Source organism: Callionymus lyra, chromosome 1 (genome assembly GCF_982586985.1).
Source record: "Callionymus lyra chromosome 1, fCalLyr1.hap1.1, whole genome shotgun sequence".
Taxonomy (NCBI): Eukaryota; Metazoa; Chordata; class Actinopteri; order Syngnathiformes; family Callionymidae; genus Callionymus; species Callionymus lyra.
In genome coordinates, this window is record NC_141818.1 from 22,216,905 (window position 1) to 22,234,011 (window position 17,107).

At 40.5% G+C, this 17,107-nt stretch overlaps 3 protein-coding genes and 1 non-coding gene across 5 annotated transcripts; 1 reads left to right on the forward strand and 3 right to left on the reverse strand.

Moving 5' to 3' along the window:
* Window positions 1–238: 238 nt before the first annotated feature.
* LOC148088370 (cytotoxic granule associated RNA binding protein TIA1-like) lies at window positions 239–6,385 on the reverse strand. Of its 2 annotated transcripts, none has more exons than XM_087797035.1 (12): window positions 6,146–6,385; window positions 5,400–5,496; window positions 5,155–5,253; window positions 4,474–4,528; window positions 4,291–4,378; window positions 3,838–3,913; window positions 3,424–3,532; window positions 3,252–3,347; window positions 3,043–3,127; window positions 2,832–2,970; window positions 2,226–2,380; window positions 239–1,441 (listed from the first exon to the last, which is right to left on the reverse strand). In XM_087797035.1, exons 1-12 carry the CDS (start codon window positions 6,172–6,174, stop codon window positions 1,303–1,305), a joined length of 1,167 nt encoding a protein of 388 aa, XP_087653161.1. In that variant the 5' UTR covers window positions 6,175–6,385; the 3' UTR covers window positions 239–1,302. The 2 variants fall into 2 exon arrangements, with proteins under 2 accessions (XP_087653161.1, XP_087653170.1); XM_087797044.1 differs by having other exon boundaries at window positions 2,226–2,377; window positions 6,146–6,384.
* Window positions 6,386–6,843: 458 nt separating this feature from the next.
* Window positions 6,844–6,914, reverse strand: trnag-ccc (transfer RNA glycine (anticodon CCC)). Its single transcript has one exon. It is a non-coding gene; the product is annotated as a tRNA-Gly (tRNA).
* Window positions 6,915–7,141: 227 nt separating this feature from the next.
* rchy1 (ring finger and CHY zinc finger domain containing 1) lies at window positions 7,142–8,964 on the forward strand. The gene is made up of 9 exons (XM_087806507.1): window positions 7,142–7,211; window positions 7,414–7,533; window positions 7,603–7,718; window positions 7,825–7,903; window positions 7,982–8,026; window positions 8,097–8,155; window positions 8,252–8,281; window positions 8,371–8,491; window positions 8,563–8,964. The coding sequence occupies exons 1-9, from the start codon at window positions 7,161–7,163 to the stop codon at window positions 8,776–8,778; spliced, it is 837 nt and encodes a 278-aa protein (XP_087662633.1). The 5' UTR covers window positions 7,142–7,160; the 3' UTR covers window positions 8,779–8,964.
* Window positions 8,965–9,381: 417 nt separating this feature from the next.
* Window positions 9,382–16,971, reverse strand: lrp13a (low-density lipoprotein receptor related-protein 13 a). Its single transcript, XM_087783718.1, has 20 exons — window positions 16,839–16,971; window positions 16,538–16,753; window positions 16,262–16,453; window positions 15,666–15,881; window positions 15,367–15,596; window positions 15,158–15,287; window positions 14,860–15,047; window positions 14,606–14,789; window positions 13,423–13,635; window positions 13,162–13,345; window positions 12,889–13,090; window positions 12,410–12,574; window positions 12,084–12,284; window positions 11,266–11,815; window positions 10,974–11,093; window positions 10,773–10,880; window positions 10,480–10,713; window positions 10,041–10,413; window positions 9,732–9,831; window positions 9,382–9,405 (listed from the first exon to the last, which is right to left on the reverse strand). Exons 1-20 carry the CDS (start codon window positions 16,969–16,971, stop codon window positions 9,382–9,384), a joined length of 3,963 nt encoding a protein of 1,320 aa, XP_087639844.1.
* Window positions 16,972–17,107: the final 136 nt, after the last annotated feature.

Below are 17,107 nucleotides of genomic sequence, written 5' to 3' on the forward strand. Positions count from 1 at the left end.
TGACTTTGAAGGAATAAACTAATTCACATTTTAAAATGAAAGGTTTTTAACCAATATATTAGCTGCCAAGTCGATGCAGGATGTTTTTGCAGGAAGTTGTTGAAATGAAGACTCTGGAAAGAAACTTTTAAAATAAACTGAACTGAATATACTGAAAAAGACCTTCCAACAGTTGTACATGAATCTGAACAAAAGCTTTGTGGTAGTTGAACAAAAGTTAAATAATCAAGCATGAAGATTTCATTGGAGTTTCCAGTAGCCACTTTATTATAAAAGGTCAGCACACTTGGTCCGTGTGCATCAGGATTTAATTGGACAAAGCAAGAACATTGAATACAGTAGAAGTCAGGGCAAACGCCTCTCTAAACAAAACGTTGTCAACTTGTTGGTAGGCACTGCCTAATTCTCAAAGTCTCTAAAAGAAACCAGCTCTATAAGGCAACAGCAACAATGTAGGCCTCTTGTTCATCTGGCAACAAAAAAGCAGCGAGTGAGAGAGAGTAGAGTCCACTCAACTATCGAATAGAAAACACTGTTTCAATGGATGAGTAAAGAAAAACTGTCCATCGTATTTGCCCTTTATTATTATTAGCGGTTACTCGTGTGATCTTGCCCTGTATGGAAGAATCGCAGTGTGCCACTCGGCTACGTACAAGTCTTTAACTGCGGTTTGAAAAGCAAAAGAAAAAAGCAAGCACCCACAGTTAACAGTTGCGTTTTACTTACATGACTTTAGATGATTATTTACACGTGGATAAAAAGTTTTGAGGCGTCACATGGAAGGGGAAAAAACTCTTGCTTGTTGAATTTAAGGAAATAACTGTGCAATATTTGTCTGCCCTTAAACAGAAACATCAGTGGCAACAATCCCTGCATTTGATTATTTTATGTAATTAAAGAAGTTCTCCAGCCCTCAAAAAGATTCTTTGTAGCTTCAGTTTGTTTAATAATAAAAAATAAAAAAAAACGTATTGTGGCCAAGAGTGGAAGGACGTGGAAATGGAAGCCGGTCGTAAAACTCAGGAAGGAAAAAAGAAAAGTTTCTCCTTCAGTTTTAGAATAATTTACAACTGAAAATGGTAAGACCCTGATTCATGCCAGTCCTGCTTGCCACAGGCGAGTGGATCAAAGGACTCCTCTCTAGCACTTGTCACCTCAAACAAACCCCATTTACATCCCTATAGACATCAACCTTTCCGTCAGGCTTCACATCCCAGTTAAAGTCTCAGTCCATCCACAATTGGAGGCGTTGTAAAAGCCCCGTGGGGCTGAAGTTTGACCAATCAAGCGGCCGCTTGCTTATCAGTGCGTGGGGTATCCTGCGGCTCCCATACCCGGCTGGTTGGCTAGCATACTGCCATTCAATCCCTGTGAGGGCTCCATAACCCCACCGTTACTGATGGCGCTCATGCCAGTCCAGCCAGCACTGGCCGGTAAGTGACTGCAAAAACAAGGAGTAGAGAGAGAGAGAGAGAAAGAGAGAGAGGAGACACGGCTGCAGGTTAGAGGAGACAAGGTGAAAGAGTCAGAGGACAATTTAAAATAGAACTACAAGGATTTGCACAGAACAGGGAGAATGAGAGTCTGAACAGAGGTGAGGGAGGTGGGTTAAGAGTTCAAGTACTGATGATGTATTTTTGGCTAGAAGACAGAGTGAGATGTTAAGCAGTGATGCAAACTACTCCACCCTCCCAAGTTAAAAACACCGACCTAGCACTGCATGAATAGCTCAACACTTGACCACACTCATTTCAAACCATCGCCAAAACTTTTCCCTGAATTCCAAATTACTCTGACAGAGAGCTTCAGCTTGCGGCCATTCATTTATTTCTCTTTGTTGCACAAAAAAAGGTCAAAATCAGGTGATGATTCTAAAAGGAAACATGACTGCCACTCACAAACAGAAGTAACAGTCAGGTCATGAAAAGAATGACAAAATAAAAAATGGGCAAACATACATGTAAAACATGAATTCTAGACAAAGACTGAAAGGTTTTGCTCCATCCACATCTCTCCATAGATGTACACCATGTTTGGCAGGTATCGTTATGGACGAAGGCAAATAGTCAAGGGGAACAAAAGTCACTTATGAAACTAAAAAGCTTTTGTTGAGCAAGTTCTTTTTCTCTCTCAAGATGACTGAGTGAGGGGTGGGTGGCAGGGTTTGGGGGATCATGGTGTGGCTGCCCTGGTCCAGACCGAAGAGGAAGCCCAGTGCTACTTACTTGAAGCCCTGCTGGTTCCAGGCCTGGCTATAGACGCCATATGTGGGCACCTGCCACCCGTTGGGAACATACTGGTTGATCTGTGGACCGTTGCTGTACCATTGACCCCACTGGCCATATGGCTGAGCTGCAGGGAAGCTGACCTTGTTCTGCTGCTGGTCAAACACACACAACACAGGTCAGAAACATGACAAACAACGTGACACAAACACACAAAGCTGAATTCAGACTAGAAGATCAAATGTTTTGTCTGAAATCAAACCTCACAGCTAAAGCGTGTCCCAATGGTTCTGTATTGTTAATATTGTCTGAAACCAACTCTATAAGAACCATGCAAGTACATGGACCATGACTCAACACATCTGCAGATCATTGTGGTCCACAGCTGAAAATGGATTTGTTTGGAGAACAGAAAGACTCCACCATCTAGTCATACACACATAACTTCTTTACTCTTCAAGCCGACATCCAAGGCTTGGATTTCTACACGTTTTCTATTATGTAATGTTCTCCAAAAATGAAAGACATATTGAACAAACATACAGGAGAACAAACATTTGTCATATGATGATCCGTCTTGTGGGATTAATAGATCACTATTCTTACCTGGGGCACTGGCATCTGCTGCACTGGGTTCATCATGTCGGGCGTCTCTTTGCCCCAGTAGCACTTGACCATGTGACCCTCTATCGCTGAGCCGTTCACAGACACAATAGCATGAGCCGCTGACTCGTGGGAGTTAAACCTGAAGACAAGAGAAACATTGAATAAAAAGGTTTAAACCTTAAAGTGTGACGATCAAAAACATTCAACTTACCTCACAAAAGAATAGCCTTTGTCTGGAAAAACTCGAATTTCCATAATTTGTCCAAACGGGGAGAACGTCTGTCTCATCAGTTGCTCTGTAAAGATGATGGAAAATGTTTTGAGAGTTGACAAAAAATATTGAAGATAATTAAGTTAGGAACTAAAAAAAAACATGTGAAATGATTCAGGCACAAACAAAAGAAGAAGCACGATTCTGACCCGTCAGGCCCGAACTGACTCCACCACAGTACACGGTGCAGTTGCAGGGACTGGACTGGCTCATGACATCTTCGAATGAAAGGTGCTTAGAATTGCCTGCATGAGAAGGATGAAAGCTCACTTAGAAAGACAGTTGACACACCAATATAATGACTTCAGTTTGTGGTCTTACTTTCATAGCTCGTCTTTGGGACGGGGGGCTTTCTTGTGGCCCAGTTTGTTCGAATCTGTCGACCTCCTAACCACTGGCCGCCCATCTGCTGGATGGCGTTCTCAGCATCCTATGACCAAAACAATTGGTAAGTATCAGCCATGTCTCTATACATTGTCTTGTTGGTGACATCTTATCCAATTGCTTAAGGTATAAAAGGTAAATTGTTATCTAGGAAAAGGGTTGAGATAATTTGGCCTTGGTGAGATACCTAGACTTGCAACATGGCAGATTTAGTTTGACGATTGATTGTGTCAACACCCATTTGATCAGACAATTACAATATAGGTCAGAAATATACATCAGTGACACGGTTGACATGGATTCAAGATAGATGCTTGTTATGGCGAAAATGTTGAGATGCTGTTTACTTACCCACTTGTTGAAGAAAGAGACAAAGCCATAACCTTTGGATTTCCCCGTCGCCAAATCTTTCACCACGCGGGCATCTCTGCGAATAAAACAGGATAACATTAAATGGAAATTGACAATATGACATTTTAGGACTAAAGGGGGCCTTCAAACCCTCAACTGCAAAATAGGGTTCAAGTGAAAAATGACTTTTCTGTAGAATCCAGACAACTGAAACTACCTGATCCATCAGAGACACAAAGACTGTTGATCAAACATTTTGTTTATTCCAAGTGAATTGTAATGTAATGAATGGCTTTTAAGAACACTATAGGAAGGCAGGAACAACTTGACAATAATCAGAGCAGGCCTTTCATCCATGCGAGTAAGAGCCAGCTCATTATAGTGGGGTGGAACCTGTTAAACCTGTTCCAAAGGGCCTTTCATTAAACTTGTAATTCTTGAAAAGACACTTACGATATCCTACCAAAAGGACCAAAGGCAACTTTGACATCTTCTGTGGTTATTTCTGGGCTCAGGTCTCCGACAAACACGTGAAAGTGATCTGTTAACGAACAAACCATGTATGCATGAATATACACAACAAAATAATAAATGGAATTAGAGAATAAATTCAAGAGATTTAATTCCTCTACTTACTGCTTGTGTCTTTTTTCTGACTAGTTGGCGTTGTGGCCCAGTTGACTTTGACTTCCTGAAGAGATGCAAAGAAAAGACAAACCAGGTGGGGTATGTTTACATCACATACAGTATAAAAGCTCATTCAAAATACTAATTATTTTAGTTTGACTTAATTAGAAAAACATTGTTAAAAACACTTGGAACAACGTGGGCTTGGTTGATGAAAAAACCTACAAGTAATATTAAATTAAATGGGGGAAAATATTTCTAATTCAAGATAGCGCAAACTCTTTTATAACTTTAAGTGAGGGATAAATAAGGATGTTGCTTAGATTGAACTGATAAACTGATTCTCTTAGGCGCTCCGATTTTGTACATTTTTCATACGTTTACACAGCAAGTCAGCCCGTCTTAGCTTCCTAGTTACTCATCCCATTGCCAGCACACGCTTGGTGAAGTCATTCATTGGCTTCACTATTATTAATGCCTTTTATTGAGAATACAATTAACACGATAATTTGTTTTGTTAAGCTGGCATCCTGTGAACAAGCACAGACCAGGTGAACAAGTTCCAGCCACCAAGATTCAAGTGATTTCACTCACAAAAACAATAGCTAACAAATAGTTCTTTATGGAGAACAATTATGACTTTGCCCAAACCCTCCCATGCCCACTCACCCTGTAGATACGATAGCTTACCTTACCCATTATTTTCCTTCCATTCATAGCTGCCAATGAGGCAGCAGCGTGTCTGTGGTCATAGAACTCCACAAAGCAGTACGGATCATTACCTGCAGTCTGTTAAATGATAAGAAATGGGGTCGCATTTTAGTAAACTGTGGAACCAACTGCTTCATCCATTTATACATGTATATGAACTGATGTAAACAAAATCCTTCCGATTTTTCCAGACAAAATGGTATGCTGATTAACCTCATACTTACATCTACTATCATTTTACAACTTTTGCAGGGTCCTATTTGTGCGAAGACTTGAAGGATGAGGGGTTCGGTCACGTCTCTGGACAGGTTACCCACATACCTGAATGAAAGGGTACACATGGCAGGAGTTAAACATGGAACAGGAAGTGGCAAACAAACAAAGGCTAAGGTCGCTGCTAATAACAATACCTCATTCGCCGTCTTCTTATTCGAGTATAAATATCATCACACTATAAACGGACTACATTGGTAACAGTTCGACTAAAACCTAAAAAAAAAAAAAACAGGATTGTTTGTGAGGGAGATCTCAGTGCGGCTGGATCGTTGACGTGGCTACTAGCTAGTCGCTACAATGGGGCCCATTGCTAGAGTAACCAAAATAAAGACATTTATAACATACCGATAAGCAAGTTGGCGTTTAAATTTGTTTTGCAGGCGTAATGGAAAGTGACACATATTCAAAGAGAGTTTTACAGCCTTTACTAAGTTATAACATCGTCTTTGGTGTTGAGCTAATTGCAACTACCGTTAGCTTGCTGCTCAGTTTCATTTCCACACCGACACAATACGACTACGAATAATTCCTATTGATACACGTGTTTCAAATTCAAACGTAAAGATGTATCAAAGTTTATTTATAAAAAACAAGCGATCGCGTATTTGACCGACACGAGTCATGGAAACATGTCGCCGCAGCTACAGTGTACAGCTGCCTGTTCCACGACACAGACAAGGCCGCTCGTACTCACAAGGTTCGGGGCTGCTCGTCGTCCATCATCGCTGTTTTGAGTGGCAGAGAAGTCCTTAATTCACAAACATGCAACTACTCTGCCTCGAGCTCGAACCACACCGCGATGAACCAGCCTTACGGTGACGGTGTGAGGCTACAACTCAAGCCGAGTCCACTTACATACACACGGCAGACAGTCTGATGCAAACAATAGGAAGTTGAAGATGGCGGAGGAGCGTCGCCAGCCGTTCACCTGCGCGCTGTACGGGAGAACAAATCAAGCGCGCCTTCTTCACCACAGACTGATGTGTCTCCACATCTGTATGGCGGCTCGTGTGATGACAGGCTCAAGAAAAAGAATAGATGGAACAAAAAATGCAAACTGGTGAAAAATGTTCATACTCTTTGTTTTTTTTTCCATGTGGTTAGTTTTCTATTGAGTAAATTTTACAATACACACAAGATGAAAAAATATATATATACCTGTATTTGAAGCAACAATAAAAACGTCATGAAAGACCACAGACATGACGTAAGACTTTTTCTTGACCAGATGGAAACATTATAGTTTCCCTATATTGTGATGTAGTTTTTTTGTTTGCATACTTGTTTTTGAAAAATTTGGGAATTTTAATGATTAGTAAAAAAAAAAAAAGAAGAATGTTTGTCAAACGTGAAACAAAAGAACTGACAACAACTTCAGATTTGAGAAAAATGTGCGCCGCCCGGGAATCGAACCCGGGTCGCAAGAATGGGAATCTTGCATGATACCACTACACTAGCGGCGCACTTGTTGGTACAAGCTCGCTAATACTATTTAAAGAATCAATGTTGCTTCCTATTCACTTTTTTGGAGTTTTTATTGTTTATTATGTGCATATTAAAACTTGAGTTTTAGGTTTTTTATTTATTTATGCATCTCACCACTTTACGTTTCAGATCAGGGCAATGTATAAAATGGAGAAAAATGGTCGTACTACTCCAGAACAGACGATGGCGCTATATAATGATTACAATATACAACCAAAACAACGATGGCTTCTCCTCCTGGTTGCGAGCATTACCGACGGAGCTGTCTTTTGAAAGTACGTTTATAATTCTCAATATGCTAATAAACAGCGTTTACATTTATATTATCATGATAAGAGTGTGCTTGTGTTTCATATATACTTAAATCGAGAGTCAGAAGTTGTCCTGTGCCCGCCTGAAAATCATGTGGAAAAAAATAACCATCGTGTAATATATCAAACGGTCGCTTCATGGACTTTTGTCATCTTTATGTTACAGGCTCCGTGTTGTGGTAAACTATATGTGTGTCGCCTGTGCCACGATGCAGAAGAAACCCATGAAATGGATCGCTTCAAAGTGAAAGAGGTGCAATGTTCCGAGTGTCTTACAGTACAACAGGTAATGGGAACATGCGTCACAAACCGTTTTGTTTCAGAACATAGTAACATTCAATTCTTCTTCTTCCAGGCGCAGCAGAATTGTCAGCAGTGCCAGACCCAGTTTGGAGAATATTACTGTGATATTTGTCACTTGTTTGACAAGGACAAAAAACAGTATCACTGTATATCGTGTGGCATTTGCAGGTATTTTACTGAATTGAATCAAGTAAAAACATAATAATGGATCTTTATTTTTTAATTGTATGCCTTCATTTCTTTTTGTCCATGGTATAATCTTTTTTTTTTTTAGGATTGGACCCAAAGAAAAATATTTTCATTGTGAGAAATGCAACCTTTGTTTAGGCCTTGATCTCCAGGGAAATCATAAGGTGAATTTTAATTTTTAATGAATGATTTAAGACTAAGAAAATATAAAAATGTTTAATTTTTTTAAACTTGTGCTTCAGTGTGTTGAGAATGTCTCAAGGCAGAACTGCCCAGTTTGTATGGAGGTAAGCTAGCATTTCATTTGGACTCATGGATATCAAACTGCTTGCCCTCATACATCTGTTTGAAATTCAGGATATTCACACTTCTAGAATTGGAGCGCTGGTCCTTCCATGTGGACATCTTCTACACAAGTAAGCACATCTATAATATGCAAGTGTTGTGAAATAAGATACAAATATTCATTTTGCAGCATTTGTTTGTATTAAATTGTCATTTTATTTGCCCAGGACCTGTTTTAAACAAATGGTCAGGACTGGGTAAGTTTAATTTTAGGTCATGATATACAAATTTGTAAAAAATATAAATTTCATGTTTGTTTTTAAACGCTCATCCTTATCGCTTCCAGTGTGTATCGCTGTCCCCTTTGTAAGCATTCTGTCTGCAACATGGAGGACCAGTGGGGTCTGATAGATGAAGAGATCACTCAAACTCCAATGCCGGCTGTGTACCAAGGCGCTACAGTCAACGTAATGCAGTTATTAATCAGTTATTCGTCATTGATTATTCAAATTTTTTCAATCATTTTTTCCTGCTACAGATCATATGCAATGACTGTCAGGCTCGTTGCAATGTGCCTTTTCACGTTTTGGGAATGAAATGCAAAAGTTGTGGCTCCTATAATACGGCACAGGATGGTGGACTGATCCTGCAACAAGAACTACAAGACACCCAGGAAGCAGAGCTGGCAATTGAGAGCGAGTCGGAAACTGATAACGAACCTGAAAATCAACCAGAGTCACCGTCTTTGGATTAAAGGCATTTGTCCTTTAAGGTCTACATCAACTTATTTAGTCAACACAATGTCATTTAATAGATGCAAATAACTTGCCATTCTACAGCTTGATGAACTTATTGTGGGTTCAAGGTCAAAGTGATCTTTATGTACAGTACATAATGCATGTGAGGATGACAATCAGTATTAAAATGTGCTAGATTGTAATGTTTTTTTGTTTTTTCTTACTCTTCCAAACAAGCAACATTGCCTTTTTTTTTTTTTTTTTTTTTTAATCACACCAACTTCAAAAATGACAAGTCCAACCTAGGAGTCATTTGCAGTAAATGTTCTGTCTGGTGTTCAATTTTGTTTTAAATTGGATAAAGATTAGTGTATATTTTGACCTGATAGACATGCATTTTTTAGTACATCATTTTTAACATTTGTCCAGAACTCTATTGATTTATCAGAGAGCCAGTCCTAAACTCTAAGGCGCATTGGTGACTAGAAACAAACTTTCAGCAGAAAAGCCTCACAATTTAACCAGGGCAAGCAAACTGTTCAATGTTAAAATGTACCACAGTGATCAACCAGGATGATGTCAGTTTCCTTTATTAAAAAACAAATACATAAAGCATTAATTTAATGCACAGATGACCGTGGCTCCTGTAAAGAAATTTGAGATTAGATTCAGGTCTTTAAAACTTCTTTTTAAAACAAATTACACAAAACCCCTTTCTCTTCATATACCATGGGGTTTTTTTTATTTGAAATATGAACAGTAAAAGTCAATCTTGTCGCATCTTCCAAGACTCGAATCAGATTTTGATGCTTTAAAATTAATTGACAAGCTTATCAATGTCAATGCTAAATGCAATTGGTTTATCTGTCTACTATAGAGTCCTTACAAAAAGTTGCTACGTTTACATTAGTAAAACAAAGACAAGGCTATATTGATGATCAGGAAGAATTGTTTGCAGCTGTACCTTTACCTCCATCCGTTGCACATTCTCCGAGGTAGGCATGCCGGCATTCTCTGCTGTATTTTCAAGATTAGTCATACTGGTTTCTTTGATTCCGGGTCCAACTCTTCTGTCACAAAAAAAGTAAAGAGATTGAATGCAAATATGCCAATCTGTCCATTTCAGCTAGTAAGATTTAATTTAATTTTTTTCAAATTCATCTTTAAAAGGCAAATACATTTTAAAAATTGCCATTTTCACCTTAACAATTTTCCCATATCCCAAGGACTCCCGTGAACAAGGTTAGAGAAATTATTTGTTAAAGTGCTTGATAAAAACCTTGTGCTGGAGCCTCTCTTTCGTACGACCACCACTACCAGCAAGATAATGAGCACCACAGCTCCACAGAGACCAGCAGAGCCATACACAAGGGGAAGCTGTAGTGTTTCCAGGAATCCATCCTGACAGGAATCCCCACTGTATCCAAATGAACAGGTGCAGGTCAGGTCTCCATTTCCATCCTCTTCACACAGTCCCTGACCACTGCAGCGGCTTTCACTACAGGTCTGAGCATCTAGGTTTAAGAACATGCGACCGTCATCGTGGCCGGTGTCCAGCTCTGGTCCCTCGCTCAATGGCGGCGATGTCGTTGAGCCGAGGGACTTGGTGGTAAATGGAAACGCTGCTTCACTCGAGGGCCTTGTGTTAACACCTAAAGAGAACAGACGTTTCAGCAAAACAGTTTATGTGCGATTCATGAGGCATGGAACCAACTTACAGTTTTCATCCGAGTGGTCCGGACAGTCTACATGACCATTACAAAACTGTTCCATCAAAAGGCACGTGTGCTCATCCAGACAAGATCTTTTACCAGCTGGACAATGCTGCTCTGGTGCACAGTGTGTATCATTCTGAAGGACAAATTCATGAGCGCACTTGCATGTCCGTCCTCCTGGTACAGCCAGACACAAATGTTGACAGTCGCCATTGTTTTTCTCACACCGATTAGTACCTAGAAAAGGGATACTCGTCATGACGATCCTTACAAAAACTTACTGGCCATAGACATACCAGACTGGCTGGATTTGCTGAACGCTTTCAATCCAGTCACTTCTGATCCAACCTCAAACCACAGCCTATTCTGCTGCTGCTCATCCACATACCAGAGTTGGGTCTTTTCTAGGAGTTCACAGACATGGGTGTTCAAAAATCACATACCAGGTAATTTACAGATTACAGCTGCATTGTCTACTATAGAAGTATGCATCATACCATCTACAGTTATCCAGATCAGGCGGTCCCCGCTTAGAGCGACAGCAGACAGACCTTTACCAACCTTCAGTTCTTTGAATCTGGATCCATCAAGCTGGACGGAGCAAATTACTTCCAAATCTGAAAGTTATACTTTGAGTAAGTATACATCAAAGTAAAATCAACTAAATCCTGGAAACTTGAAATCGCCAAACTGATCAAGATAAAGACTTAAAATAGAAACCATGAAAATAAGCAAATAATTATTTAAAAGCAAGAATTTAAGATCAGACAAAATGGGTTAATGTCCTACTTGTGTCAGCCCAGTAAATAGAATCCCCCTCATCGGAGAAGATGAGCGATGTGGGCTGAACTGCATCCTTCCACACAACTTTCCTCTCTGAGCCATCCATGTTGGCACATTCCACAGTTGCTTCAGATCCTAGCCCTGTTAGACCAAGGTTGTTAAAGCAGAGTCTACCACTGGGAGGGTGCAGGGCGATGGAATCAACTTTGGTGAGCTCCTCCTTTATCAAAACTGCCATGTATGCATGAGTCCCATCAGTGACCTGCAGTCTGTTTTGCTTGTTGCTGCTCCAGTAAATGTTCAGCGTTACCCAGTCCACAGCCATTGCACTGATGCCATCACCCAAGAGTTTGAGGATGTGACCATGGAAAGTCAGCTCCAAGTCGTTCAGCTTGAAAGAACTCAGCCCAGTTGTGCCAGCATCTGTTAAAAACAGTGTGTGGTCCTGCATGCGATAGTCCAAGATGGCTGCTTCATTGACATTTGGGATCTGGAGGGCAATGTGTTCAGGCCAGCCCTTCAGGACCGAGGTCTGGTGCCATGTCTGCAGGTAGATCTGCAGAGTTTAGAAGAGATTGTAACACATTAAGACTGATGGAAATGATAAGAATCCTCTTTTTACTGCAACTTTGCCGATGTAAATTGTATAGTTTTTTTACCCAAAACTTTTTTTTTTTTATTCTTTTTTTAATAAAGCAGCAATTTGGTTTTGGTATTGATGCAAAACCAACACTCGTAGTCATCTTGCATAATTAGGCATCGTTTTAACCAATTGCTTTATGAAAAACTATTAAAAAAGAAAAAAATAGCAGTGAGTGCTTTACCTGAGTGACAGTGGAAGGAGAAAGCATCAACAGGAAGGCAGAATCAACAGGAGTGGAGCAGGTTAAACCATCTTCAGCCAGTAAGAGGCCAGCCGGACACTTGCAGATTCCTTTGAGGCCTGGTGCCAACACGCACATGTGAGAGCATGACATCATTTCACAAGGACTAACAGAACCCTGCTGGATGATTGGGTGTATGATCTACAGGGGGAAAAAAAGCCATAAATAAGTAATCAAATAAGAGTGTGACAACAAAATGGATCATTCATGCAAGTTATCCATTTAAAGCCGGTTTTAACATTTCATTATTTAAGATTTTCACTTGCCTTGACTCCAAAGGGTTGCCTGGGCCTTTTCAAGAGGACTCTATGATTTTTGCCAGTTATTTTATGAGCAGCTTGTACAACTCTTCTCTTGGTATCCGACCAGTAGAGTGTGTCATCCAGCACAACAAGAGCAAACGGGTTTTTGGTTGACCTCATCTGCAGAATCTGAAACACCAAGTCTCACATTATCATTTGTGGCGCTTAGAATATTCAAAGTTCTACTCTAAAACGAGGATACGGGAGCAATAGACATTTTAGGTGATTGACCATTTTAACTTGCTCAATTTAACTGAATTTCAAAAATACGTTACTCCCCCCCCCCCCAAAAAAAAAAATATATACTGCCGATTCCCTCATTGCTGTAGCTCATCCCAACTACGCCCTTAATGTTTATTTATATCTATCTATCTATCTTATTTAAGTTAAGAATTGTTACTTTCTCCAATTAAAATATATCCCAAATTAAATAAGGTACTTACTAGAATGTCTTCTCCATCGAAGGTTGCAGAGCCAATTGCTTTAAACCTTTCGTCAGTCCAGAAGATCCTCTCAGAAATTGGGTCCACAGCAATGCCCCCTGGCCATCCAAGGCTTGAAGTTACTAGTGCCTTCCTCTCAGACCCGTCCATTCCTGCTCGTTCAATCTTGACTGCATTACCAATCTCGGACCAAAACATAAGACTTGGTAGGAAGAGAAAATAAACAAGTTTATTCTCAATATTCTCAATCTCAGTTACTTGGTGCACATATACCCCGCTTCTGGTGCCAGTGCCAGTGAACGAGGCTGGTCCAGGTCTTCATCAAGAATTACAGTTAGGTCTCGCATTTTTGCAGTGGTTGGGATTAGTCTGACTGCAACAATTTGGCTGATTACACCATCAATCCAGTACACATTTCTCCCCAACCAGTCCACAGCTATGGAATCAGCTCGAACACCTGTGTGCCCACAAAAGACCAAATACAGGAAGAGTGAAATGCATTTTAAATAATCTAGATTGTCATGTTCAACCTACCTTCTACTAGCACCCCTTGAGTCTTGTTGTCCATTGAAGACCAACCAATAACGGAGGTTTCCAAACAGGCCCAAAACAGTTTCTGCTCAGTGAAATCATAATCCACAGTGAGGACTGCGTTACGGGCAGAGGTCGAGATGATATCTAGCGAGCTGCTCCTTATACCCAGGACGAAGAGGTCCGTTTGGACAGACACCAACAAGAAGGGTACATCTAATGGAGCACACATACCAAGACCTCTGCATTATTGTCACAGAACTCCTGTGCATGCAAGGGCTACAGACGGGGAAAGTGTATTCCCAAAGGATGCTGCAACCTCATAAACAATGGTCTTTCAAACCCAGGGAGACTGCTAGTTGAAGCTAGAATTAGCCATTTAGGGCGTTTATCTTGCTTGGGTAAAATATTTTCTAATAACACTGCAAGGAAAATTATAAATAATCCCAATGTAATACATTGCCATTAACACAGATTTAATTTAAGGTATAATTACACAAGATCCCAAAATATAATGGAAAGTATATAATGCATGTATTTAATAAAAACCCTTTTGTTGTATTAACAAAATAGATTACCAATTCCCTTCATGTCCAGAATGTCCCACAATATTACTTCATTAATTTAATTCTAAATTCATGTTTTATTGAGGTTTAAAATAGATGTACTTTCTTAGCAATTTAATAGCATTCAAGTCATTTAAGGTGTAATGTACATGGATTCGTTAAACAACTTAGACCGTTTTATAAACTACTAACATTATTCATTTTTTTTATTAAAGTCATTTTTCATCTCTTCGATCTGATTAATCTGAACAGGTTTTTTCCTTTTGTTCTTCTGTGGGCTAGTGTGGCGACTGGGACCGCAATTTCTCAAAGGTTTCATGAAGTTTTATCCACCAAACTAGACATGCAGTCAAATGCTTTATGCCAAACTTCTCTATTGTAATTCAGTTAGAACCCATTTATTGGCCGGACAATAACCCTCATTCATTGAACATAATGTTGGAGATGAAATTTATGAGGTGCAAGAAAAGGAGCAAAGTTTTAAAATAAGAACATTAAGGGGGTACTGTAGGTTTGACTATAAGACCGTTCAAGACGGGTGGAGGATGCTGACCTGTACCAAGAGCATACTACTTTATTGCACAACAAAATACCTGTACTTTTTTTTTTCAGAATCTCACCTGTGATTTTGCAGTGATGTCCATCAGCTTCCATAACAAAACCTGGGTGGCAGTCACACTGGTATGACCCAGCAGAGTTTGTGCACAGCTGACTACACACACGGTTATAGCCTTCACACTCGTCAATATCAACACACGTCTTGCCATTCTCCAGAAGCCGGAACCCTGGCGCACAGCCACAACGCTGGAAAACAACCATTTGCGTACTTTATTATACATTTCAGCATCGTTTTAGTTTTAGTTAATATTCTTACAGGCCCCTGTGGTGTACTGTAGCAACTTTGAGAGCAGCTCAGATCCACCTCAGTGCAGGAGCGTTGGCACTTTCCCTCCTCATCAGAACCATCAGCACAGTTGGTGATGCCGTTACACACCAGGGCTGGCTCCAGACATTCCTGACTACCACACATAAACTGGTGAGGCAGGCAGCTCACAACACCACCTAAGGAAAGGAACATTGTTTTTATTTTACTTCGTGTGACATTCCATGGTATTTTTTTTTGACAAAATACTGCATAAAAAGCAGTGGTTTTCCAGAGTAGAGCTACTTACATTTCATTTCATCACTTCCATCTTCACAGTCTTTCATGCCATCACACCTCCAGGATGAGGAGACGCACTGAGACTTAGAATTGCACATCCACTGGTAGTCGCCACAGTTCAGCAAAGACACAGAGCAATTCTGAAAGCAAATTTCTTAGTACAGTTGAACAGCGGTCTGGTTAGGAAGGTAGTATTACAAGCAAAATGTAATACTCAACCTTTTCATCTGTGCCATCTCTGCAATCTGGCTCGCCATCACACATCCACTCTTGCAGGAGACATTCTTTGCTCTGAGGGCAGCTCAGCATCATGTCACAGACTGGTGCCTCGATACAGTTCTTCTCATCAGAGTGGTCCACACAGTCTGTGTGACCGTCACAGCGCATGGCAGCAGACACACACTGACCAGTGGTACACTTGAACTGATTAGCGCTGCAGACCTTGAACTCTGCAGACACGGTTGAAGTGATATTACGCAATGTTCACAATAAGATGGAGCACAAAAAAAATTTCATACCACAGTTGGCTTCGTCACTTCCATCAAGACAATCTCCCTCTCCGTCACACAGGAAGCTTTTCGGGAGGCAGCGACTTTTCCCATCACATTGATGAGCACAGTCTTCCATTTGAACTGCACAATCCAGTTCATCAGAGTGATCCTGGCAGTGCAAGACACCGTCACAAAGCTGGCTCTGCTCAATGCACTTCATACCATGGGCACACTGGAACTGGCCTGTTGAGGAAAAAGTCACATGGAGATGCTTAAAAGCACAATCTTTTTTAGACTCTTAACTAGGATTCAAGACTCGTCAAATGTGTAGGGGATTCGATCCTGATGTTGGTCAGGGAATAAATCTAAAATAAAGTTAAATCAGTTAAAAAAAAAAGTTTAATCAAGTCACTTTAACTTTAAAATGGATTTTTCTTTAATCATTTTCCTTGAGGGTTGTTGTGCAATTTTAAAGAGAACATAAAGCATAGTAAACTCACATTTTTAAATACGGTTTAATATTTGCAAAGTTTACCTTCCTGTCACAAAAGAGTGGGTCCCGCCCAAGAAAGACATTTTTGAGATGCACATCTTTAACACTTAAGTGTAGAACACGTTTGTACCAGATTCACAAGCCGTTGAGCATTCCTCTTCATCCGAGCCATCTTTGCAGTCAGCTTCCCCATCACACACATGGATGTAGAAAACGCATTCCAATTTGTCTTTGCAGTGTTTGGAGTTTCGGGGACATTTCACAGGTGTAGTCAATGTTAAAACAGGAGGCGGAGTGGTTGGACGAGTCTCTTCTTCCTTCTCTGGAGCGCAAGTCAAACAAGATGTGCAAACGGTTCACACAATGACCACAATGTAGTCCCAGATTTCAAAAACTTAACACCTACCACACTTGTCCTCATCCGTGCCATCAGAACAGTCTTTCTCACCGTCACACAGAAATATTTCAGGCAAACAACGGCTGTTGTCGTCGCAATAGTGAACACATCCTTCAGTGCGTTTTACGCAATTCAGTTCATCCGACCGGTCCTGACAGTCCGGAACACCGTCACAGACCTGATCATTCCCTATGCACTTTTTCCCATGAGAGCATTGGAACTGTTCTGTCAGTATGTGAAAAGCAAAATACAACTCAGAGCTTGTTTGGGAAATGCCCATAAAACCAAACACCCAGACTTGGGACTCTACCTTCAGTGCATTTTGTTTCACAGTCCTCTTCATCAGAGCCATCTTCACAATCCGGTTCCCCATCACAGACATGAGTTAAGAACACGCACTCTGATCCATCCCTGCACGGCTTTGAGGTTCGGCCACACCTCATAGGACCGGCACCAACTACAAGTTGGCGAAAAAGTACAACATTTAAAAGAAATAGTATATGTTAGACAAATATATTTTGTCTCACCTTGTAAACACCTTGAAAAACTCCATATCAGCAGAAGAAGAAGAAGACATAT